General features: G+C 42.6%; 1 protein-coding gene across 1 annotated transcript; it reads left to right on the plus strand.

Moving 5' to 3' along the window:
• Positions 1-169: 169 nt before the first annotated feature.
• On the plus strand, positions 170-26,876 carry LOC129854817 (mucin-2-like; the record flags this gene model as incomplete). Its single annotated transcript, XM_055921960.1, has 37 exons — positions 170-299; positions 1,163-1,277; positions 1,755-1,905; positions 2,034-2,147; positions 2,676-2,742; positions 3,439-3,576; positions 4,035-4,199; positions 4,394-4,488; positions 4,731-4,857; positions 5,424-5,679; positions 5,888-5,943; positions 6,183-6,274; positions 6,358-6,509; positions 6,759-6,897; positions 7,087-7,197; positions 7,845-8,024; positions 8,188-8,427; positions 8,709-8,865; positions 9,253-9,381; positions 9,541-14,744; positions 14,927-15,101; positions 15,305-15,552; positions 15,941-16,124; positions 16,612-16,825; positions 17,442-17,617; positions 18,862-18,931; positions 19,097-19,197; positions 19,333-19,364; positions 19,637-19,814; positions 20,087-20,191; positions 21,163-21,203; positions 23,242-23,364; positions 23,754-23,858; positions 24,267-24,395; positions 25,794-25,833; positions 26,050-26,173; positions 26,470-26,876. Coding segments are annotated over 37 exons (10,074 nt in total), but the record flags the coding sequence as incomplete, so codon positions are not given.
• Positions 26,877-27,615: the final 739 nt, after the last annotated feature.

Raw genomic sequence — 27,615 nt, forward strand, 5'->3', positions numbered from 1 at the left:
TTTACTGGATTACAGTAGCGGTGTAGATCAAAAAGTCACATGCAAAAAAATAACTATTTATTGTCCATAGTCAGCTTCAGATCACACAAATGTCTAAAAATATAAATACATATATATACATATTAACATATAATAATAAAATGCACTATAATTTATTTTCTTTGTTTTCTTAGACAAGCAGTGTCCGTTCAACATGGTGTATCTGGAGAGTGGCTCTCCCTGCATGGATACCTGTACGCACTCAGACACCAGCTCCCTGTGTGAAGAACACCTGATGGACGGCTGCTTCTGCCCTCACGGTCAGCCTTTAACCAGAACACACCTCAATGCATCAGTATAACAGTGATGATAGAGAACTACAACTCACCTCAATGCATCAGTATAACAGTGATGATACAGAACTACAACACACCTCAATGCATCAGTATACCAGTGATGATAGAGAACTACAACTCACCTCAATGTATCAGTATAACAGTGATGATAGAGAACTACAACACACCTCAATGTATCAGTATAACAGTGATGATAGAGAACTACAACACACCTCAATGTATCATTATAACAGTGATGATAGAGAACTACAACACACCTCAATGTATCAGTATAACAGTGATGATAGAGAACTACAACACACCTCAATGTATCAGTATAACAGTGATGATATTATATATTTAGTCATAATACACATTTGGTTTACATTTAGTAATAATACATATAATTTATAAAGTGTATTTGTACAGATTTCGTTATTATACAGTTCGTTCCATTATACCACAAATTGCGTTAGACTCACTGTATCTCATTACTGTATCTCATAACTCACTGTATCTCATTCTGTGACGTTCACGACACGTTGTATGTTTTCACCACTCTGTAGGGACTGTGGTGACGTTCACGACATGTTGTATGTTTTCACCACTCTGTAGGGACTGTGGTGACGTTCATGACACGTTGTATGTTTTCACCACTCTGTAGGGACTGTGGTGACGTTCATGACATGTTTGTTTTCACCACTCTGTAGGGACTGTGGTGATATTCATGACATATATGTTTTCACCACTCTGTAGGGCCTGTGGTGATATTCATGACATGTCTGTTTTCACCACTCTGTAAGGCCTGTGGTGATATTCATGACATGTCTGTTTTCACCACTCTGTAGGGACTGTGTTTGATGACATCTCAAAGCGGGGGTGTGTCACTCAGGACCAGTGTCAGTGCAAACACGACAAAGTTTACAACTCTGGAGAAGTATTCAGACAGGACCGTGAGGAATGGTGAGTCAAAGGTTTAGACTTAAAGTGCTCAATGTAAAGCACTGTACAGTTAAAATAACAAGTTAAGTTAAGACAGAAGTCTTAACAGAGGGTTCATGTATCTGGTTTATCCTGTAAATGACTTCATCATTTATTTTGTGTCTGTGATTCAGTGTCTGTCACCATGATCAGTCGTCCTGTAAATGACTTCATCATTTGTTCTGTGTCTGTGATTCAGTGTCTGTCACCATGATCAGTCGTCCTGTAAATGACTTCATAATTTGTTCTGTGTCTGTGATTCAGTGTCTGTCACCATGATCAGTCGTCCTGTAAATGACTTCATAATTTGTTCTGTGTCTGTGATTCAGTGTCTGTCACCATGATCCTTGGTCCTGTAAATGACTTCATCATTTGTTCTGTGTCTGTGATTCAGTGTCTGTCACCATGATCCTTGGTCCTGTAAATGACTTCATAATTTGTTCTGTGTCTGTGATTCAGTGTCTGTCACCATGGTCAGTGGTCCTGTAAAAGTCTGCCCAGCCCTGGTACATGTGCAGTTGAGGAGGGTTCACACGTGACGACCTTCGATGGGAAAGCATTCACCTTCCATGGGGACTGCTACTACCCCTTAGCCAAGGTGGAAAGCAAGGTAACTGACAATTACACTACACTTTTATGAAGAGACAATCTAGATAATAAGTGGATGACATTTTATGTCACAACGTTTTCTCATCAATTTTTTGTTTTAGTTTTTTTGTTTTCCCTTCTCTGTTTCAGAATGAAGCCAGTCCAAAGTTCACTGTGCTGGTCCAGCTGGTTCCCTGTATAAGACAGAAGTTTGACACTTGCCTCAAGAGTGTTGTGGTCTTGTTAAACAATGATAGAAACAACGTGAGTATTACCTTCATTAAAAGATGGAGATTTGACATATACACTTGAACATATACACATGTATATTATACACTATCTCTGTGTATTTACAGTCAGGTACAAATTTAAAGGCATCCTTGAATAAGATGAGCAAGAAAGACTATTAAATGAAGCTCTTTTGGCCACGCACACCAGGGGTGGGTTTGGTGTCAAAAAGACGAATCATATGCAAAACAGAGCTCGATACCTACTGTATAAAATGGTGGTGGATCTTTGATCTATGGGGCTGTTATGCTTCCACTGGTCTGTATGGAAGAATGGTCTAAGATACTTCCCAATGTGTTCTCCAATCTCCCAAAACCTTCTAGAGAAAGGCTCAGTGTTGTTATCCTCGCAGGGTGAGGTATTGAAAAATAATGAAAACCTGGGTGCCAATCATTTTGGATCCGACTGTATAAGTACTTATATGTATGTAAAATGTATATACTGCACATATAGTCTTGTGTTGAATAGGATTAGTTGATCTTGGCTCTTGTTTTCATTTTCCAGGCTTTGGTGATTACCGCCGATGGGAAAGTCAGCCACAATGCACAGATCACTCTGCCTTACAACACAGGTGGGACATGGAATAATTAAAAAGCAATTATGCCCGAGAGGGTGTGATATATGGCCAATATACCATGGCTAAAGGCTGTTCTTGGGCACAACGCAACTTCCCTTACCAATGGTACATTGGTCATATACTACAATCCCCCAAGGTGACTTATTGCTATTATAAACTGGTTACCAATGTAATTAGAGCTGTAAAAATAAATGTTTTGTGATAGGGTCTGATATACCACATCTGTCAGCCAATCAGCATTGAGGGCCCGAATCACCCAGTATATAATAAAGATTATGTACACTCTTCTATGTTATGAAAGTGCAACCAGTAACATATAATCAACATAGAATGAAACATTCGCCTGTATAGATATCAACTGCCTATTTCTATGTATTATTACACTGTACTTCCAAAGCTATTGACACAGTAATAAGTACACTAATGTTTAATGTTAATTTAAAAAAAAGTTTAAATAAAAAATGAATCATATTTAATTTAATGGTAATCCCCCCCACCCCCATCCCCCCTTTTCTGTTCCCAGCTGACATTAGTGTACATTGTCTATATTAGGACTATCTCAGCAGGAGCTCTTTCAGTCTTGTTCCCAGCTGACATTAGTGTACGGTGTCTATATTAGGCCTACCTCAGCAGGAGCTCTTTCAGTCTTGTTCCCATCTGTCATTAGTCTATTTGTTTGTCTTCCCGTAGCTGACATCAGTGTGTTCAAGCCGTCGTCCTTCCACATGATTCTACAGACCAGCTTTGGGCTGCAGGTTCAGATCCAGCTGGTCCCTATCATGCAGGTTTATGTCACCCTGGACGAGAGCTACAAGACTAAGACACAAGGTAAGTTAACTCCCAAGTTGTAGGCATATACCTCCGAAGGTGAGCAGATATATGGCGTTTGAATTTAACTTTATGTAAATGTAATAAAAATTGGAAATTTTATCATTAAAATAATAAAAACAGCAAGAAAGTACAACAATGGTGTTGATTTCTGTTTGGTTTAGGTTTATATGGTGTTGATTTCTGTTTTGTGTAGGTTTATATGGTGTTGATTTCTGTTTGGTGTAGGTTTATATGGTGTTGATTTCTGTTTTGTGTAGATTTATATGGTGTTGATTTCTGTTTTGTGTAGGTTTATACGGTGTTGATTTCTGTTTGGTGTAGGTTTATACAGTGTTGATTTCTGTTTGGTGTAGATTTATATGGTGTTGATTTCTGTTTTGTGTAGGTTTATATGGTGTTGAATTCTGTTTGGTGTAGGTTTATATGGTGTTGATTTCTGTTTCTATTTCTTCTAGGTCTGTGTGGGAACTTCAACAAGGTTCTTTCTGATGACATGAAGACCCCTCAGGGTATGGTGGAGGGAACAGCCTCTTCATTTGGGAACTCCTGGAAGGCTAATCCTACCTGTAGAGACAGAGAGGAGAGGCTGGACGATCCCTGCTCCCTCAGTGTGGAGAATGGTAAGCCCTCTTCACTAACTCTTTAGTTGAAGGTTAAGCCTTACATAACTGAATGAAAAGCAGAACATAAGCATTTCATAAATGTTTATGTCAACAACCGCAGTATCATGTCGTTGGATCCAAAGCGATGCAGCAAGCAGCAGTTGATACAGTATCAGACATATTTGAACTCTTGCCATCTTCTGTTTACTCAGAGAACTATGCTAAACATTGGTGCTCCATGCTAAGAAGTTCTGACAGCACTTTTGCCAAGTGCCATGCCATGGTAGACCCCGAGCTTTACTACAAGGTAATACATTTTGTATAAATGTAACTGTTATATTTAATAGAGTTACGTCTGGTTTGGAATGCTCACAATGATATCTTGGCTGGTTGTGGTATATGTACACTTCTACATATTTGTCCTGAACTTTCTGACTAGATTTTAATGCTGTTTGTAATAGTGTTTGTCATGCGAAAGCTCTGGCCAATGAGATTTGTATTATATTTATTACGTATGGAACATTTACTTAAACTTGATATTTTCTACAGCGATGCACATACGCTAGCTGCAACTGTGAGAAGAGTGAAGACTGCCTGTGTGCCGTCTTCTCCTCCTATGTGCGAGACTGTGCTACCAAGGGAGTGGTCCTGTCGGGCTGGAGAGACAACGTGTGTGGTAAGTGATTTACACTTCTCATATTTCTGTCTTGTCGTATATTAGTGAAAGGAGATGACAGTATAGGCCTCTCCTGGCTACCAATGAAAGGTTCACTGAAATTCTGATTAGAATATACGCATTCTGCAAATGGTTCTACTGCCATCGCTAAACGTATGGGAGACAGGGGACAACCTTGGCAAATTTGACTGCCATTGCAAAAAGTAGGGGAGACAGGGGACAACCCTGGCGGATTCCACTGTCATTGCAAAAAGTAGAGGAGACAGGGGGTAACCCTGACAAATTCCCCAACCTCCCCGGTTGTGAAGGTTTCTAAAAGTTTTTATTGTGGCATCTAGTTTGTATGACAAACACATTTTTTATTTATTCTTGGGGAATAAATGAATACCTTGACCAGAGCTTAAAAATAAATGACCGTGTCTTCTCATCTCATCTGATGTCAACTTTAACAACACTTACTTACTTAATCCTCTTCCTTCCTGGAGTAAAATAGAGCCTTTAGTGAAGTTTTCCAACACTGCTAATCTTAACTTTATCCAACACTTTACATATTTCCCTGCAACCAGACAAATACACTGGTAACTGCCCAGCGTCTCAGACCTACTCTGACCAGCTCCAGAGATGTCAGCTGACTTGTAGCTCCCTGGCCAGCAAACGCCAAGGTTGTACCAACGACTTCCTCGCCGTGGATGGTTGCTCCTGCCCGGACGGACTCTACATGGATGATAGGGGCACCTGTGTACCCATGGACAAATGCCCCTGCTTCCACAACGGGGTCCACATCAAGCCTGGGAAATCCATCAACATTCAGGAGGAGCACTGGTAAGAGACTGTTTCTATCTAATAAAGTGTCTAGCTACCTATTTAATTGACTACTTACCTACCTACCTACCCATCTACTTATTTACCTAACTTACCTACCTACCAAAGCAGCAAATTTGTCATATTATCTGCTAGTATAGAAAATACACAATCCTGCAATGTTACTCCAATATTAAAATAGCTCTTGATATCATGTGTGTTCTTCTAGTGTCTGCAACAATGGGAAGCTTCACTGCCGTTCCTGGAAAATGCGTTCAGAGAGTAGTAAGTAGCCTTTCTGTGTCCCTTTGCTATTCATATCCCATTATCCCTTTGATGTGTACAGTATTTTACCTAGACTTGTGTTCAAATACTATATGAGAGATAATTTAAATTACTTGAGTCCAGGACTAGGCTTAATCTGTTTTAAACCGGCCCTAGAAGTATTTGAAAGATAGTATTTGAACCCAGATCTAAATTTGACATCTTATTGTGTAGTAATAATGAAACTGCTTCTGTTACAGCCTGCCAATCGCCGAAGGTGTTCTTGAACTGCTCCAATGACCTGGGAGTACAGTGTACACGGAGCTGTAGGAACCCAGATTTCATGGACTGTGTGAGTTGACTTGTTGACTTCCATTAGTACCTGACCTAAGGGTTGTGTTCTTTATTTAATTCCGTCTCTCTCCTTGACCGCAGTTCTCCGCAGAGTGTGAGTCCGGGTGCAAGTGTCCCATGAGTCTGTGGGAGGATGGGAAAGGTATGTGTGTGAAAAAACATGAATGCCCATGCAGCCATGATGGATTCCTCTACGCCCCAGGAAAACAGATCCCAAACAGATGTAACACTTGGTGAGTTATTGAGATTTTATGGTTATATGTTATTATCTGATATAAAACGATACAATGTGAGGTTATGTGGTATCATATGACGTTATATGATATGGTACCATAAATAATAGAAATGCTAGACTAAAATGAAATGGAATGAGATTTCATGACACAAAATGAGGGCTTCCTTCATCCTCTCTAGCTAATGTGATCAGGATTGTATTTGAAGAGGATATTTGACTTAGTGTCTCTCATACTGTACACATGTAGCACCTGTAAGAGTGGGAAATGGGAGTGCACAGATAAGAAGTGCCCAGGAACCTGTACCATCTACGGCAGTGGCCATTACAAAACCTTTGATGAGCGCACGTATGGCTTCCAAGGAAAATGTGGCTATGTGGCTGTCCAGGTAATCAATGCTTATGAGGACATCTCAATACATTGCAATTTATTTCAATTAAATTGTGATGTGTTTTTATACAAAAAAAATGTTTGTATAATAGTACTGCTGTTGTCTTCTATATTACCAACTAATCATATAAATTGCAAAAGTCTAATTTAGTTTCTAAAGTACTCTCTCCCTGTTTTTCTCTTTAAGAACAAATGTGGGAACCGGCCTGTCCAGGACAACTTCATGGTGATCACAGAGAACATACCGTGTGGAACCACAGGCACCACTTGCTCCAAGTCTGTCAGGGTTCAACTGGGGGTAAGACTGGACAAAAGACTCACTCTAACAGGCGGCTGGTGGCACCTTCAATGGGAAGAATGGGCTCACAGTAATGACTGGAACAGAATAAATGGAATGGCATCAAATGCATGACTGGTTTTGATGTGTTTGATACCATTCCATTTACTCCACTCCAGGCTTTATAATGAGCCGTTCTCCTTTCTATATCGGTTGGATCATATTGAGAGATCATTTGACATTCATACATACAATAACAATACATAATTTTGCGTTATTTAGCAAATGCTCTTATTCAGAGCGACTTATTCAGAGTGGCAGTACAATTAGTGAATTCAACTAAAGTAGGTAAAATGACCATCACAATCATTGCAAGTAAAACTTTCTTCCAAATAGCCACTAACCTCAAAAATCAGTATGAAATTCAAGCCATTTTTTTTCTTCATAAAAAGCTTTAGAAAGTGTATTGTTTGTCATAGTTTTGCAAAATTCCAGTAACTTTCCCCAACTTCCCTGTTTTTCCAGAAATCATAATTGCAAATTTTCAGAAATTACGAGGGAATAAGGAGGAAATCCTTCTGGAAAACCTGGGATTTTGGGGAAAGTTACCAGAATTTTGCAACCCTAATTGTCTGTGAACAGGAAGTGATAAATCCTTATCCTTACAGAGAAAAGAGTTCAAACTATCAAAGGGGACCTATGAAATGGTGGACCTAGGAGTGGGCTCTCAGATCCAGTACCAAGTGAGGACCGTCGGTCTGTACCTGATTGTTGAGTCAGACATCGGGATCGCAGTGCAGTGGGACCGCAAAACTACCGTCCGCATCGTCCTGGAGCCACAGCATACTGTAAGTTTAGTGTTGAAGGGTTAACACATAGAGAACCTGTGATGAAATAGACTCGAAATAGATGAACAAGACATCAGACATCAGTGTGCATTGTGTATTGCTAACAGTGATTGATTTGGTACAGTTCCACTGTGTATGCCTTATCGTTTCTATGTGTCTATAGGGAGCAGTGTGCGGCCTGTGTGGGAACTACAATGGAGACGGCAGAGATGACTTCACCACGCAAGGTCAGCTAGTAGTCAGCAGCCCTGTGGATTTTGCTAACAGCTGGAAAGTGTCAAGCACTTGCCCCAACGCAGAAAGCAACGTGGACCCATGTGGAGCCAGACCCAACCGTCACAACTGGGCTAAGATGCAGTGCAGCATCATCACAGGAAAGACTTTCCAACTGTGCCACAAGAAGGTACAGTGCTGCAGCGGATTGCTATGTATATACCATACAATTATAAACCTAGTGAAAGTATCAGTCAGAACACTGAAAGACTGGTGGACAGTCAAACTTCTGAACCAAAAAATACACCCAAATCGTTTAAAACATTGACTTTCTTGTCATCCTCATATGATTTTATTCATGAACATGTCTATTGTTTTATGTGTTTTGAAAAATGCTGTAAGAAACAAAAGAAAACAAAAGAAATACAGTATTAGTGCATCTTGTGTCCTCTTTTTGTATGTGTTTTACAGGTAGACCCTACTCTGTACTTTGAGAACTGTGTGAAAGACTCCTGTGCCTGTGATACTGGTGGAGACTGTGAGTGTCTCTGTACAGCTGTAGCAGCCTACGCCCAGGCCTGCACTGAAGCTGGAGTCTGTGTTGCATGGAGAACACCAGAGATCTGTCGTAAGTACAACACATCTTATGTTCATTATGCTTGTGTCCCAAAGGTCACACACTTCCACTGTTTGACTGTCAAGCTTGGCATTGAAATGATTTGACATGTCTGGTGTAATTTGACTGATTAGAATTTACAATGCTAAGTAAATGAATATGTTGTTGAAAGAACCCAAACTTGGTGACAATGTGAGGATGTGGATCTAAAGTATATTTTAGCTTGTTGGTTTAAACAGATATCTTAATGTGTAACGTTATTGTGGATCACTTTTGACCAGGGTACCTAGGGTTCTGATATAAAGTAATGCACTTCATATGGAATAGGGTGCCACTTGCTGAGGGCATGCAATGTGTATTCAGTGTACAGTATGAACCTGTACGTTTTCCCTTTTGTAGCTGTGTTCTGTGACTACTACAACGATCCAGGTGAATGTGAATGGCATTACAGCCCTTGCCACACACCTTGCTACAAGACCTGTCTGAATCCAAATGGGACCTGTGACAACCCTCTTCCCAATCTGGAAGGTGAGGCAGCATGCTATTTGATTTGATTGGCATCAGCCTGCATGTTTGTTCCATATGCACATGCCCTTCTTAACAAAGTCTTAATATGTTTTTTGACCTCAACTTTATTAAATGCAATAACTCAATCAAAACAACTAAATCACACTGTCTTCTTTATAGGTTGTTACCCACGATGCCCTCCAGATAGGCCAATATTTGATGAAGAGACCGGGGAGTGTGTTGAGAAATGTGTTCCAACACCAACACCAACACCAACACCAACACCAACACCAACACCAACACCAACACCAACAACAACACCGTGGACACCAACAACTACCACATTGACAACACCACCTCCAACAACAACACCAATACCACCAACACCACCAACAACCACACCAACACCACCATCAACAACAACCACACCAATACCACCAACACCACCACCACCAACAACAACGATACCATCAACAACAACAACAACCACACCAACAACAACCACACCAACACCACCATCAACAACAACAACACCAATACCACCAACACCAACAACACCAATATCAACACCAACAACAACCACACCAACACCACCATCAACAACAACAACACCAATACCACCAACACCAACAACACCAATACCAACACCAACAACAACAACAACAATACCACCAACAACAACGACCACACCAATACCAACACCAACAACAACAATACCGACAACAACAACACCAATACCAACAACAACAACAACAACACCACCACCAACAACAACAACAACACCACCACCAACAACAACAACAACACCAATACCAACAACAACAACAACAACAACAATACCACCAACAACAACACCAACACCAACAACAACCACACCAATACCGACAACAACAACAACAATACCACCAACAACTACCCCCCAGACACCAGAGCCAACAACTACTCCTTGTATTCCTACCTGTGAGTGGTCAGAATGGTATGATGAAGATGATGATAAAGACAAGAGCGACTGGGAAACATATTGGAATATCACACAGAGTGGAAAAGAAGTGTGTGAAGATCCACAGGATATTGAATGTGTAGCTACAGACTATCCTGATATGAGCTTAGAGGACTATGTAGCTTCGACAGGCCAAGTTGTGGAGTGCAATGTTGACTTCGGATTAATATGTGAAGAAAATAAACAGACTCAGAGACCATATAAGTGCAAGAACTATAAGATTAGGGTCCTCTGTTGCGTTGAATGTTTATCAACAACATCACCAAAACCAACAACACCACCAACACCAACAACAACAACAACAACACCTTCACCACCAACAACAACCACACCAACAACAACAACAACAACAACAACACCAACAACAACACCAACACCACCAACAACAACCACACCAACACCACCGACAACAACCACACCAACACCACCAACAACAACCACACCAATACCACCAACAACAACACCAATACCACCAACAACAACACCCATACCAACAACAACAACAACACCAACACCACCATCAACAACAACAACAACAACACCAACACCTCCAACTACAACAACACCAATACCACCAACAACAACAACACCAACACCACCATCAACAACAACAACAACAACAACACCAACACCTCCAACTACAACAACAACGACACCAATTCCACCACCAACAACAACAACACCAACAACACCAACAACAACACCAATACCACCGACAACAACCACACCAATACCACCAACAACAACAACACCAATACCACCAACAACAACACCCATACCAACAACAACAACAACACCAAAAACAACAACAACCACACCAATACCAACAACAACAACAACACCACCACCAACAACAACACCAACAACAACCACACCAAAACCAACAACAACACCAACAACAACCACACCAATACCAACAACAACAACCACCACACCAAAACCAACAACAACAACAACACCAACAACAACAACACCAATACCAACAACAACAACCACCACACCAATACCACCAACAACAACACCCATACCAACAACAACAACACCAAAAACAACAACAACCACACCAATACCAACAACAACACCAACAACAACCACACCAATACCAACAACAACAACAATACCACCAACAACTACCCCCCAGACACCAGAGCCAACAACTACTCCTTGTATTCCTACCTGTGAGTGGTCAGAATGGTATGATGAAGATGATGATAAAGACAAGAGCGACTGGGAAACATATTGGAATATCACACAGAGTGGAAAAGAAGTGTGTGAAGATCCACAGGATATTGAATGTGTAGCTACAGACTATCCTGATACGAGCTTAGAGGACTATGTAGCTTCGACAGGCCAAGTTGTGGAGTGCAATGTTGACTTCGGATTAATATGTGAAGAAAATAAACAGACTCAGAGACCATATAAGTGCAAGAACTATAAGATTAGGGTCCTCTGTTGCGTTGAATGTTTATCAACAACATCACCAAAACCAACAACACCACCAACACCAACAACAACACCAACAACAACATCTTCACCACCAACAACAACCACACCAACACCAACAACAACACCAACAACAACACCAACACCAACAACAACACCCACACCACAAACAACAACAACCACACCAACAACAACAACAACAACACCAACACCAACAACAACAACACCAATACCACCAACAACAACAACACCAACAACAACAACACCAACACCACCAACAACAACACCAATACCACCAACAACAACAACACCAACAACAACAACACCAACACCACCAACAACCACACCAATACCACCAACAACAACAACACCAACAACAACAACAACAACACCAACAACAACAACACCAACACCACCAACAACAACAACACCAATACCACCAACAACAACAACACCAACACCACCAACAACAACACCAATACCACCAACAACAACGACAACACCTTCACCACCAACAACAACCACACCAACACCACCAACAACAACCACACCAACACCACCAACAACAACGACAACAACACCTTCACCACCAACAACAACACCAATACCACCAACAACAACAACACCAACAACAACAACACCAACACCACCAACAACAACACCAATACCACCAACAACAACAACACCAACAACAACAACACCAACACCACCAACAACAACAACACCAATACCACCAACAACAACAACACCAATACCAACAACAACAACGACAACACCTTCACCACCAACAACAACCACACCAACACCACCAACAACAACGACAACAACACCTTCACCACCAACACCAACAACACCAACAACCCCAACACCACCAACAACAACAACAACAACACCACCACCAACAACAACCACACCAACACCACCAACTACAACAACACCAATACCACCAACAACAACACCAATACCAACAACAACAACAACACCAACAACAACACCAACACCACAAACAACAACAACACCAATACCACCAACAACAACGACACCAATTCCACCACCAACAACAACAACAACAACACCTTCACCACCAACAACAACCACACCAACACCACCAACTACAACAACACCAATTCCAACAACAACAACAACAACACCTTCACCAACAACAACAACCACACCAACACCACCAACAACAACAACACCAACACCACCAACAACAACAACAACAAAAACAACACCAACAACAACACCAACAACAACACCAACAACACCACAAACAACAACAACAACAACAACAACAACACCACAAACAACAACAACACCAATACCACCAACAACAACGACACCAATTCCACCACCAACAACAACAACAACAACACCTTCACCACCATCAACAACCACACCAACACCACCAACAACAACAACACCAACAACAACACCAACAACACCACTATCAACAACAACGACACCAATTCCACCAACAACAACAACAACAACAACACCTTCACCACCAACAACAACCACACCAACACCACCAACAACAACAACAACAAAAACAACACCAACAACATTACCAACAACAACACCAACAACAACACCAACAACAACACCAACAACAACACCAACAACAACACCAACAATTCCACCAACAACAACAACACCAACAACAACGACACCGTCACCGTCACCACCAACAACAACAACACCAATACCAACAACAACAACAACGACACCAAAACCAACAACAACAACGACACCGTCACCACCAACAATAACCACACCAATACCACCAACAACAACCAAACCAATACCACCAACAACAACAACAACAACACCAGCAACAACACCATCAACACCAACAACAACAACAACACCTTCACCACCAACAACAACCACACCAACACCACCAACAACAACAACACAGAAACCAACAACAACAACACCAAAACCCACAACACCACCAACACCAACAACAACAACAACAACACCTTCACCACCAACAACAACCACACCAACACCACCAACAACAACAACACCAACAACAACACCAACACCACAAACAACAACGACAGCAAATCCACCAACAACAACAACAACAACACCTTCACCACCAACAACAACCACACCAACAACAACACCAATTCCACCACCAACAACAACAACAACACCAACACCACCAACAACAACAACCACACCAACACCACCAACAACAACGACACCAATTCCACCAACACCACCAACAACAACAACACCTTCACCACCAACAACAACCACACCAACAACAACCACACCAATACCACCAACAACAACAACACCAATTACTACAACAACCACACCAATACCACCAACAACACCACCAACAACAACACCAACACCACCAACAACAACACTAACACCACCAACACCAACACCACCAACTACAACCACACCAACACCACCAACAACAACAAAACCAACACCACCAACTACAACATCAACCACACCACCAACAACAACAACAACAACACCAACAACAACACCCACACCACCAACAACAACACCAACAACCACACCAACACCACCAACAACAACCACACCAACACCAGCACCAACAACTACCACACCTAAACCACCAACTACAACGGAAGCCACAACTCTAACCACAACCCCAACGACAACAGAAGAATCAACGACAACCCCCAGGACAACTGAAAAACCAGCCACACCCACCCCTGTCATAGACACCACAACCACTAAAGCTCCTACAACAACACCTAAACCACCAACTACAACAGAAGCCACAACTCCAATGACATCCACATCACCAACAACCCATGAATCGGTTGTCACCGGTCCTCCAATAACTGTTCCGACACCAGTAACAGGAGGTGTAGTCAGTTCAATACCAACCACAACTGGGATACCAACCCCACCACCAATCACTTGTCCTGAATGGGACAAAGTGGTAAGTACCTCAATATAACCATCACATAATCAACTGGGCTCCCTTAACTTCGATAACACATAGCCAACATTTGATGTCAACGAGGGTCGAAAAGTTCTTTCAGAGACTTATCAATTGATTCCCGTGTGAATTGTGAAAGATCTCTGATGACGTGTAATTTTCTATTGTCTCGAAAACATCAGCAAAATGAAACTTTCTGGCTGTGCAACTGCACTTTGGCCAGATGCATTGAAAACAACACCATTGAAATCATCCCATACGAATGCCCAGAGCCTGAGCCAATCACATGTACCAATGGCAAGAAACCAGTGCTACAGTGGGATGAGTTCTACTGCTGCCAGCACTACGTGTGTGACTGTGAGTTGTGAAAGCTTCTTCTTCTTCTCCTCTGACCTGGTCAAGAAGGTCGATGGCCATGTCCAGTTTCTGTAATAACATACACGTCCTTATCACTAACATTTGGAATAACAGTCAATATAAATATTATTTCAGCAAAAAAAATTGTTAACAGAGGATCGTAATGTCTGTCTGCTTTATAACAGTGTTTATTTTCATTACAGGTGTCTGTGAGGGTTGGGGAGACCCCCATTACATCACCTTCGACGGGCTCTTCTACAGCTTCCAAGGGAACTGCACCTATGTGCTGATGGAGGAGATGTGGCCGCGTCACCAATTTAAGATCTACATCGACAATGTCAACTGTGATCCCACCGAGGATGTGTCTTGTCCTCGAGCCATCATCGTGTCCTACCGCTCAACAGTTATAACACTGAAGAATCACAACCTCATTGGAGCTGCTCAGTTGGAGGTAAATTAAGTGGATAAACTGGCTCAGAAATCAATATAAGCAATTAAGGCCGTATATACGTTGAATGGCTAGATTTGGGGCCTAAAGGACTGGGAAAAAAATCTTTGAAAATGAAAGACAATTCTCTTCCATTATTTCATTCTCTGAACTGAATTGTGCATTAGTTCTCAACATCCGTAGCTTTCATTGATACAAAATATGAAGTTGATGTTCTCCATCAACTTAATTCAACCTGTAATGTCATGATGTTAGTAAGTCACCTTGCCTTTCTTTAAGAGATCCTGAAGATGGATTGATCTCTCTCTTCCATCCCTTTTTCCTATGCTTTTCTATCCCCCCATCCGTCCGTCTCTCTTTCATCCCTCTCTCCCTGCCATCTGTATTTCAGGCTCTTATTGATGGAGTTTCCCTGAGACTACCCTTCACACGGCACGGTGTGAAGGTGATGAACTCTGGTATCAACATGGTGTTGGAGATAGCACACCTCCAGGTGGTAGTTACCTTTGGTGTCACTGGCTTCAGCGTCAACCTTCCTTGGCAACACTTTGGCAACAATACACAGGGTCATTGTGGTAAGGACTTAGTTTCATTCATTTGTTGTCCTCAAACTCTGTATCTTGTGCATTTAAACAAACAGCTATAAGAGCTGAGAAATGATTGTGAATCACTTAACTTAAACAGAGAGAGGTCACGTGGTATTCTGAGCAGGGTGTGAGAAAGACTAATGGAGTGGTCCTTGAATTGATGGAAATCATTTATCCAAGGTTGGAGGTGAACAACTAGCCTGGTCCCAGATCTGTTTGAGTTCTTTATACCAAAACCCTATGGTTGTTGTCAGATATCGAACCATAGGGTTTGGCAAGACAGCACAAACTGATCAGGCACCAGGCTAGCAAACAATGGTTTGGGCTTTCCTGTCTGGTGTCTGATATTTTTACTGTATGTGCTGTACTAAATGTGAGAAAGCTTCAACAAAGGTTTCCAATGTATGTATTACTTTTAATAGCTGCAAAGGTCAAAATAAACGACTTGAACCTGAACTGTATGAATCTCTTTCAGGAACATGTAGCAACAACCAGGCTGATGACTGCATGTTGCCAGGAGGTCAGCTGGTGGAGAACTGTGCTGTGATGGCAGACTACTGGCAAGCCAAGGACATCTCCCAGCCTGACTGCCATTTGCCACCTGGAATCCCCACCAACTCTCCTCTCCCTGAACCCACACAGAAGCCATGCAAGCCAGACTCCTCTGTCTGTGATCTCCTGAAGGACAGGTAAACCTCCCTAAAGGCACTGTGATCTCCTGAAGGACAGGTAAACCTCCCTAAAGGCACTGTGATCTCCTGAAGGACAGGTAAACCTCCCTAAAGGCACTGTGATCTCCTGAAGGACAGGTAAACCTCCCTAAAGGCACTGTGATCTCCTGAAGGACTGGTAAACCTCCCTAAAGGCACTGTGATCTCCTGAAGGACTGGTAAACCTCCCTAAAGGCACTGTGATCTCCTGAAGGACTGGTCAACCTCCCTAAAGGCACTGTGATCTCCTGAAGGACTGGTCAACCTTCCTAAAGGCACTGTACATGTTCTCTAATAAAATATCATGCTTAGGGTGATCACATTTAAATGACCCAAATGCAGGACTGTGTGGGAATGTTGCCAGCTACTCCATTGAACAGTCTGTCAGGAGTTTAAGTAAAGTTAGAAGTCCTGTTGTAACGATCAACAATCTAACTTATCACAGGCTAAATTCTCACATGCAATGATATAGCTCTTTACCTCTAAACTATACACAGAAGTGTGTTTTGTGTCTGACAGAAACATATATGATTCTTACAGTGTATTTGGAAGGTCTGTTTCTCATATACCTTCATCTCTGGTTTTCAATCCACAGCATCTTTGCAGCCTGTCATCCGTTTGTCTCGCCTGACAACTTCTACAAGGGCTGTGTCTATGACAGCTGCCACGTGTCCAACCCAGCGGTGGAGTGCACCAGTCTGCAGACATACGCTGCTGCCTGTGCCCAGTTTGGAGTATGCATCTACTGGAGAAACCACACCGAGCTCTGTGGTAGGCTTACTGTACTCGTTATAAAAATCCAGACTCACCATGTTAAATAGGACTCACCTAATAAGGATAGATAAATAAGTTCACCATTAAAGAGATAGGAAGTACTATGTAGATGACCAGGAACCAGGAACTGTGTAGATGAGACCAGGAACAATACTATACTAACACAACTTAGTATGTGTTGTAGATCAGACCAGGAACAATACTATACTAACACAACTTAGTATGTGTTGTAGATCAGACCAGGAACAATACTATACTAACACAACTTAGTATGTGTTGTAGATCAGACCAGGAACAATACTATACTAACACAACTTAGTATGTGTTGTAGATCAGACCACACAATAGAGGAGGGGGGTTTCTATTTGTAAATATTAGATTAGTGCATTTTTGTATTTGAAGTGATGGAGATAGTGGACATCCTTGTCTGGTTCCCCTTTGTAATGTGTAAAATAGTATCGGGCTCCAGTCCTACAATCAACTGATTGTAAATAATTAGTCAGAACATTTTTCCATGGTGATAACACTTTTTACATTACCAGTTGTCACAAAGTGCTCATACAGAAACCCAGCCTAAAACCCCAAACAGCAAGCGATTCAGATGTAGAAGCACGGTGGCTTGGAAAAACTCTTTAGAAAGGCAGGAACCTAGGAAGAAACCTAGAGAGGAACCAGAATCTGAGGGGTGGCCAGTCCTCTTCTGGTTGTGCTGGGTGGGGATTATAAGAGTACATGGCCATTAAGGCCAGATTGTTCAACAGCAGGTTCGGTAGAGAAAGAAAGACAGAGAGAGAGAGAGAGAGAGAGAGGGTCGAAACAGCAGGTCCTGGACAAGCACATCCGTTGAACAGGACAGGGTTCCATAGCCGCAGTCACAACAGCAGAAATTGGATCAGCACTACGACCAGGTTGACTGGGGACAGACACAGCCAGGAGTCGTCAGGCCAGGTAGTCCTGAGGCATGGTCCTTTGGCTCAGATCCTCTGTGAAGGGAGAGAGAGAGAGAGAGAGAGAGAGAGAGAGAGAGAGAGAGAGAGAGAGAGAGAGAGAGAGAGAGAGAGATGAATTATAGGTAGCATACTTAAGATCACACAGGACACCAGAGAAGACAGGAGAATGATACCAGATAGGACATTCTGACCCTAGCCCCCCGGCACATAGACTATTGCAGTATGTATACTGGAGACTGAGACAGAGGGTTCGGGTGTCACTATAGACTGAGTTGTATCTTTCTTCAACAGCCAGCGACTGCCCAGCTGACAAAGTCTACAAGCCCTGCGGTCCTGCAGAACAGCCAACCTGTGATGACAAGTAGGTTTCTATTTAGAGATTGGCTAGCGGCATGTTTTATGTTAACTGAGGTAGACAACGTTATGACTGTCAAATAAGACAAAGGGAAAAGACCTACCGACAGTTAAAGATAGAGTTGCTGTACATTGGAAATAGGAGTTGTCACTGTAATGTTGTGTTCTACAGTCCAGACGAGTCTAGGATGAACTTCACCACAGAAGGCTGCTTCTGTCCTGATGGGATGAAACTCTTCAACAAGGAATCAGGGATCTGTGTTGATAAGTGTGGTGAGTGTTCCCAGTTACTGCCATTGGTCCATTTCATGTTGACGATACAGAGAAGATGGTTAGGACTTTAGCCTTTTCAAGGATGTTTCAGGTCTATGAATGTTCTACTAAATGGTGGTGTTTGTGTTTTTGAAGGATGCATTGACCCTGAAGGTGTTCCGCGAGAGGTAAGTTAGACCTTTTGGTTTCTATTCATCTGTATTTTATTTGACTAATTAATAATAGCCTGTTATCTAGTCCACTGGCTCTGTCATGAATGATACCAGAGGTTTCTATGAGGACCTACTTACAGCGTCCACACAGCATTATTCCTCATTGTCTGAAACCCAAATGCCCCCCTTATGCCCTATATTTAGCCCCCTATGACCTATTTAGTGCACTACATTTGACCAAACCCATTGATGGAATCACACTCCCTTCTTGTTGTATCTCATCCCAGTTCAACGAGAGGTTTGAGTACAAGTGCCAGGATTGCGTTTGTTTGGAGTCCACCAAGGCTGTGACCTGTAAACCCAAGGTCTGCTCCAAACCACCAGTAGAGATATGCACCGGGCCAGGCTTTGTATATGTCAACCAAACCGATCCATCCGATCCATGCTGCTCCAGCCTCGTCTGCCGTAAGGATCTCCCAACACTTTTTCACCTTACATATTATAATCAGATCTATTTCAACAGTATTGTGCCGACCTGAACCGTACTGTGCAGGCTTGGATATGTTCTTTTCACATTGTCATTTTCCAGCACGGTTCCAGGAACTGTGGTGGACGTGTAACCAGGCCAGTGCCGTACAGCTGGGCTCAGCTCAGTCGTGTTGAAAACACACACATAGTGAAGACATGAATCAGCTCATATTATAATGTCCATACTCTGCTATTGTTTCCCCCTCTAGGTTGTGACAGCAGCACTTGCCCACCAACCAACATGAACTGTCCTATTGGGTTCGTGCCAGTGGTTTCAGTCCCGGAGGGAAAATGCTGTCCAGAGCACACATGTGGTAAACTCTCTTTACCTAGATCTACACTATCTAGACCAGGGGTGTCAAACTCATTCCACGGAGGGCCTAGTGTCTGCAGGTTTTTGGTTTTTCCTTTCAATAAAGCCCTAGACAACCAGGTGTGGGGAGTTCCTAACTAATTAGTGATGTTAATTCATCAATTAAGTACAAGGGAGGAGCGAAAACCCGCAGACACTCGGCCCTCCGTGGAATGAGTTTGACACCTGTGATCTAGACTATCTACATGTGGTAAAGTCTCTTTACCTAGATCTTTACTATCTAGACTATCTACATGTGGTAAAGTCTCTTTGTCTAGATCTATACTATCTAGACTATCTACATGTGGTAAACTCTCTTTACCTAGATCTATACTATCTAGACTATCTACATGTGGTAAACTCTCTTTACCTAGATCTATACTATCTAGACTATCTACATGTGGTAAATTCTCTTTACCTAGATCTATACTATCTAGACTATCTACATGTGGTAAAGTCTCTTTACCTAGATCTATACTATATACACTATCTACATGTGGTAAAGTCTCTTTACCTAGATCTATACTATCTACACTATCTACATGTGGTAAAGACTCTTTACCTAGATCTATACTATCTAGACTATCTACATGTGGTAAAGTCTCTTTACCTAGATCTATATTATATACACTATCTACATGTGGTAAAGTCTCTTTACCTAGATCTATACTATCTAGACTATCTACATGTGGTAAACTCTCTTTACCTAGATCTATACTATATACACTATCTACATGTGGTAAAGACTCTTTACCTAGATCTATACTATCTAGACTATCTACATGTGGTAAAGTCTCTTTACCTAGATCTATACTATCTACATGTGGTAAAGTCTCTATCTTGTATTGCTGTGTTTTTATTGCTGAGATAATCATGGATTGGTTGTCTGTGTCTCTCTCTCAATTGGTTGTTTGTCTCTCTTGTCTCTTCCAGAGCCTAAAAGAGTTTGTCTTCACAAAGGCGTTGAATACCTGGTAATGACAAACTGTTCTGCTCTCTCATCTGAAATGTTTATTACATAAATAAACACTGTTTATATATACTTGTTTTAATATATTGCAGTACATGTACAGTAAATCTCATGCGCTTTATGGGTTGATGTCAAATAGTTTCGAAGAGAGTGGGTTTCCTTGTTCCAATATGTCAGAGAGAGTGGGTTTCCTGGTTCCCCTGTGACAGAGAGAGTGGGTTTCCTTGTTCCAATATGTCAGAGAGAGTGGGTTTCCTTGTTCCAATATGTCAGAGAGAGTGGGTTTCCTGGTTCCAATATGTCAGAGAGAGTGGGTTTCCTTGTTCCACTGTGACAGAGAGAGTGGGTTTCCTTGTTCCAATATGTCAGAGAGAGTGGGTTTCCTGGTTCCAATATGTCAGAGAGAGTGGGTTTCCTGGTTCCCCTGTGACAGAGAGAGTGGGTTTCCTTGTTCCACTGTGACAGAGAGAGTGGGTTTCCTTGTTCCAATATGTCAGAGAGAGTGGGTTTCCTTGTTCCACTGTGATAGAGAGAGTGGGTTTCCTTGTTCCAATATGTCAGAGAGAGTGGGTTTCCTGGTTCCAATATGTCAGAGAGAGTGGGTTTCCTGGTTCCCCTGTGACAGAGAGAGTGGGTTTCCTTGTTCCACTGTGACAGAGAGAGTGGGTTTCCTTGTTCCAATATGTCAGAGAGAGTGGGTTTCCTTGTTCCAATATGTCAGAGAGAGTGGGTTTCCTGGTTCCCCTGTGTCAGAGAGAGTGGGTTTCCTTGTTCCAATATGTCAGAGAGAGTGGGTTTCCTTGTTCCCCTGTGACAGAGAGAGTGGGTTTCCTGGTTCCCCTGTGACAGAGAGAGTGGGTTTCCTTGTTCCCCTGTGACAGAGAGAGTGGGTTTCCTGGTTCCCCTGTGACAGAGAGAGTGGGTTTCCTGGTTCCAATATGTCAGAGAGAGTGGGTTTCCTGGTTCCAATATGTCAGAGAGAGTGGGTTTCCTGGTTCCAATATGTCAGAGAGAGTGGGTTTCCTTGTTCCAATATGTCAGAGAGAGTGGGTTTCCTTGTTCCACTGTGACAGAGAGAGTGGGTTTCCTTGTTCCAATATGTCAGAGAGAGTGGGTTTCCTGGTTCCACTGTGACAGAGAGAGTGGGTTTCCTTGTTCCACTGTGACAGAGAGAGTGGGTTTCCTTGTTCCACTGTGTCAGAGAGAGTGGGTTTCCTTGTTCCCCTGTGACAGAGAGAGTGGGTTTCCTGGTTCCCCTGTGTCAGAGAGAGTGGGTTTCCTTGTTCCACTGTGACAGAGAGAGTGGGTTTCCTTGTTACACTGTGACAGAGAGAGTGGGTTTCCTGGTTCCACTGTGACAGAGAGAGTGGGTTTCCTTGTTCCACTGTGACAGAGAGAGTGGGTTTCCTTGTTCCAATATGTCAGAGAGAGTGGGTTTCCTGGTTCCAATATGTCAGAGAGAGTGGGTTTCCTTGTTCCAATATGTCCCCTGTGTTAGAGACAGGTGGTATCATTGTTCCCCTGTGTTAGAGACAGGTGGTATCCTTGTTCCCCTGTGTTAGAGACAGGTGGTATCATTGTTCCCCTGTGTTAGAGACAGGTGGTATCATTGTTCCCCTGTGTTAGAGACAGGTGGTATCCTTGTTCCCCTGTGTTAGAGACAGGTGGTATCCTTGTTCCCCTGTGTTAGAGACAGTGGAAATCCTTGTTCCCCTGTGTTAGAGACAGGTGGTATCCTTGTTCCCCTGTGTTAGAGATAGGTGGTATCATTGTTCCCCTGTGTTAGAGACAGGTGGTATCCTTGTTCCCCTGTGTTAGAGACAGGTGGTATCCTTGTTCCCCTGTGTTAGAGACAGTGGAAATCATTGTTCCCCTGTGTTAGAGACAGGTGGTATCCTTGTTCCCCTGTGTTAGAGACAGGTGGTATCCTTCTTCCCCTGTGTTAGAGACAGTGGAAATCCTGGTTCCCCTGTGTTAGAGACAGGTGGTATTCTTGTTCCCCTGAAGTAATGTGTAATGTAATGAGTTACTTGTTCTTCTAGCCCAATTCTAAAGTTCCAGGATCGGAGTGCCAGGAGTGCACCTGCACCAACAAAGTGGACCCCAAGTCTGGTCATTACCAAATTGACTGTGGATTCATGCAATGTGACAAAGATTGTGAAAAGGTAAGAACTGGTATAGCTGCCGTGTCTGCTCACATTTCAAATATTTACCAAAAGTTGAAATACCATTGAGTACCTTAAACTTATTCAGTCAACAAGTTTTTATACTTTAATCGGCTGGTTTCCTAGACCCAGATTAAGTAATTAAGTAAACCTTGTCTGATTCAGAACTGCTGACAGATTAATCCTAGTCCTTGATTTTAAAAAAAAATCTCAATTGGAAGTGAGGCATCCGGGCGGTGAGGCATCTGTTCTTGAGTTATTCTATTCTATAGAGTCTACTGGGAAGGCAATCGGTTCTATTCACACTTTAATAACATGTAGAACTATTATCATTATCATTATTATTAGGTGTTGCCGCAAGTCACTCATGTGTTCCTCTTGTCCTGCAGGGATATGAGTACCAGGAGCCAGACTATTCCTCAGATGACTGCTGCGGTAAATGTGTTCAGACCCACTGTGTCCTCCAGATCAATGGGACCAAGCAGTTGTTGAAGGTAGGTAGCGGTTCTGTCAGTTTAACTGTCACAGATTAACTAAGAAGTAGCAAGTAGTTCTCTGATAAATATCTATATTGTTGTGTGTGTGTGTGTGTGGGGGGGGGGGGGGGGGGGGGGGACAAGCTTCCCCATAATGTGAGGACAGAGGAGTGCCTGCCCATCTTCCTAAAACCTCTGACACCCTACCTCTTTAAAGAGTGTCTTAAATAAATCCCAGTCCGCCCCACCCCCTACGATTGTGATATGTTGTTGTCTCACTTAGCTATCTTATGACAAATGCACTAATGTAAAAACGTTTTGGATAAGAGCGTCTGCTAAATTACAAACATTTGTGTGTGTGTGTGTGTGTGTGTGTGTGTGTGTGTGTGTGTGTGTGTGTGTGTGTGTGTGTGTGTGTGTGTCCAGCATGGAGATACATGGTCAGCTCCTGGTGACAAGTGCCAGCAGTACAGCTGTGTGAAAAACGGTGATAGCTATCTGACCCAGAGCTCCAACATCCATTGCCCACCCTTCCAGCAGGCCAACTGCCAGCCTGTGAGTACAGTACTCAACATAACAAGAACAGAAAGGCCAGCCTGTGAGTACAGTACACAACATAACAAGAACAGAAAGGCCAGCCTGTGAGTACAGTACAGTACTCAACATAACAAGAACAGATAGGCCAGCCTGTGAGTACAGTACTCAACATAACAAGAACAGAAAGGCCAGCCTGTGAGTACAGTACATAACATAACAAGAACAGATAGGCCAGCCTGTGAGTACAGTACACAACATAACAAGAACAGAAAGGCCAGCCTGTGAGTACAGTACTCAACATAACAAGAACAGAAAGGCCAGCCTGTGAGTACAGTACACAACATAACAAGAACAGAAAGGCCAGCCTGTGAGTACAGTACACAACATAACAAGAACAGATAGGCCAGCCTGTGAGTACAGTACTCAACATAACAAGAACAGAAAGGCCAGCCTGTGAGTACAGTACACAACATAACAAGAACAGAAAGGCCAGCCTGTGAGTACAGTACAGTACTCAACATAACAAGAACAGATAGGCCAGCCTGTGAGTACAGTACTCAACATAACAAGAACAGAAAGGCCAGCCTGTGAGTACAGTACATAACATAACAAGAACAGATAGGCCAGCCTGTGAGTACAGTACACAACATAACAAGAACAGAAAGGCCAGCCTGTGAGTACAGTACTCAACATAACAAGAACAGAAAGGCCAGCCTGTGAGTACAGTACACAACATAACAAGAACAGAAAGGCCAGCCTGTGAGTACAGTACACAACATAACAAGAACAGATAGGCCAGCCTGTGAGTACAGTACTCAACATAACAAGAACAGAAAGGCCAGCCTGTGAGTACAGTACACAACATAACAAGAACAGAAAGGCCAGCCTGTGAGTACAGTACAGTACTCAACATAACAAGAACAGATAGGCCAGCCTGTGAGTACAGTACTCAACATAACAAGAACAGAAAGGCCAGCCTGTGAGTACAGAACACAACAGAACAAGAACAGAAAGGCCAGCCTGTGAGAACAGGACACAACATAACAAGAACAGAAAGGCCAGCCTGTGAGTACAGTACTCAACATAACAAGAAGAGAAAGGCCAGCCTGTGAGTACAGGACACAACATAACAATAACAGAAAGGCCGACCTGTGAGTACAGTACTCAACATAACAAGAAGAGAAAGGCCAGCCTGTGAGTACAGTACTCAACATCACAAGGACAGAAAGTCCTGCTCACTGCATATGCTCTCGATTACCTACCTTATTGATAATTTTTCGATCCACAATCATTTTCATCAGATCCACAGTACAGTAGACACACTATACCAGTTTTCATTTGACAGAAATATTACTTCACTTATCCTAATACTAAATGTATTATGTAAAGAAAACGTTGAAACTTTTTTATCCACAGGGTTCCATTCAGACCGCTGCAAACGGCTGCTGTAGAATTTGTAAGTATGAAAGTGAAATATTCAAAGCTGTCAACAATTTCATATCAGGATTGGAATATGATCAGATTCATGCATCATGAAACAACTGATATTCCTAATTGATCATGATTGAGAAGGAGAGCCACCTTGTAGTGAGTGGACTCAAACAGGTGCAGCTCTTTTTCATGGTCTTTCCAGACGGTTCATGTATAATGGTGTGTCTCCCTCCAATACCAGGTGTGGAGAAGGACAAGGCCTGTAAGATAGGATCCATGAAGAGTTTCATCAACCACAAGAACTGCCAGTCTATTGAGGAGGTGGAGATGCCGTACTGTGAGGGATCCTGCAACACCTTCACCAAGTGAGTGTGGAAACAATGCAAATATCACCACCAAGTGGAGCCTCATAACAGCCACAACACCATGGGGAGGTTTCCACTATCCACTTTAAGCAGAGTGATGGACTGAAAATCATTTGAAATGAATCTCTATTGAACATGCTTCTTAGTCCAGGACTCGGTTTAATCTGGGGGGAACATACCCCCCATATGTATTTGTGTTTTGTGAAACATGTCATTTGTTGAGGTGTCTTTGTCTCTTGGGAAGTAGATGATCTCTTAATCTCTGTGAACACCTCTCTTTCACTCCCGTCCTCCAGGTACTCTGCGATGGCCGCGTCTCTGGACCACTCGTGCGCCTGTTGCCAGGAGTCCCTGTCCAGTAACCGCACGGTGGACCTACAGTGTCTGAATGGAGATGTGGTGCCCTACACCTACCTACACGTGGAGGAGTGTAACTGCAGACACAGCGACTGCCACAGAGCCATTAGGGTGCCTGTCCGTAAGACACGCAGCAACACGCTGGTGTAAATGGGATCCGTACTAATCCAGATGGGACAAGTCCAGCACCAATCCACTCCACTCGCTGCTTACTAAAGAAGACCCTGCTTCACATGGCTGTTATTTATCTAATCGCTTTGATTTATATGTCAAATGTAGGTTAAATGATATTTAAAATGTAGAAACTTATGCTTACTTATCTTATTAAAATGCAACCCTTCAAATACTTATGTCCGTTGTTTGTTTTCTTGTAGAAGTCCATGCACCTTGTTAAGGAAAGATTTGTTTTATTAAGCTGTGAAACCTCTTTAGCCTTCTTCACACTGGCAGTTTGAAGTGATTCCCCCCCAAGAAATGTTGCATACCCGATTAGAATCTGTTTATTTTCCAACAGTTTGAACAGCCAAAAAGAACATGGAAGCAGATATTTCCAGCCACATTTCAAACCACCTTCGTAGGTCATACGACTTGTGTCTGAGCGGTCAAATCTCGCTCAATTTGACCTCAGGCGGTTTTTAGACTGTTATTTGGCATATTGCTTGCCAGCTACTTTGTTCACAGTTTGACGAGAACGTTTGGTAGCTAACTAGCTTGTGAATCATTTACAAACAAATTACTGAATGTGCTAGAAAGCTAAACAGCTACCTAGCTAGCTAGTGGACTGCTGTGGCTAGCTAAACAGCTACCTAGCTAGCTAGTTGACATGCTGTCGCTAGCTAAACAGCTACCTAGCTAGCTAGTTGACTGCTGTGGCTAGCTAAACAGCTACCTAGCTAGCTAGTTGACATGCTGTCTCTAGCTAAACAGTTACCTAGCTATTTAGTTGACTGCTGTGGCTAGCTACACAGCTACCTAGCTAGCTAGTTGACATGCTGTCGCTAGCTCAACAGTTACCTAGCTAGCTAGTTGACTGCTGTGGATACCTAGCTAGCTAGTTGACTTCTGTGGCTACCTAGCTAGATAGT

The sequence above is a fragment of the Salvelinus fontinalis genome, chromosome 5 (assembly GCF_029448725.1).
Source record: "Salvelinus fontinalis isolate EN_2023a chromosome 5, ASM2944872v1, whole genome shotgun sequence".
NCBI lineage: Eukaryota > Metazoa > Chordata > Actinopteri > Salmoniformes > Salmonidae > Salvelinus > Salvelinus fontinalis.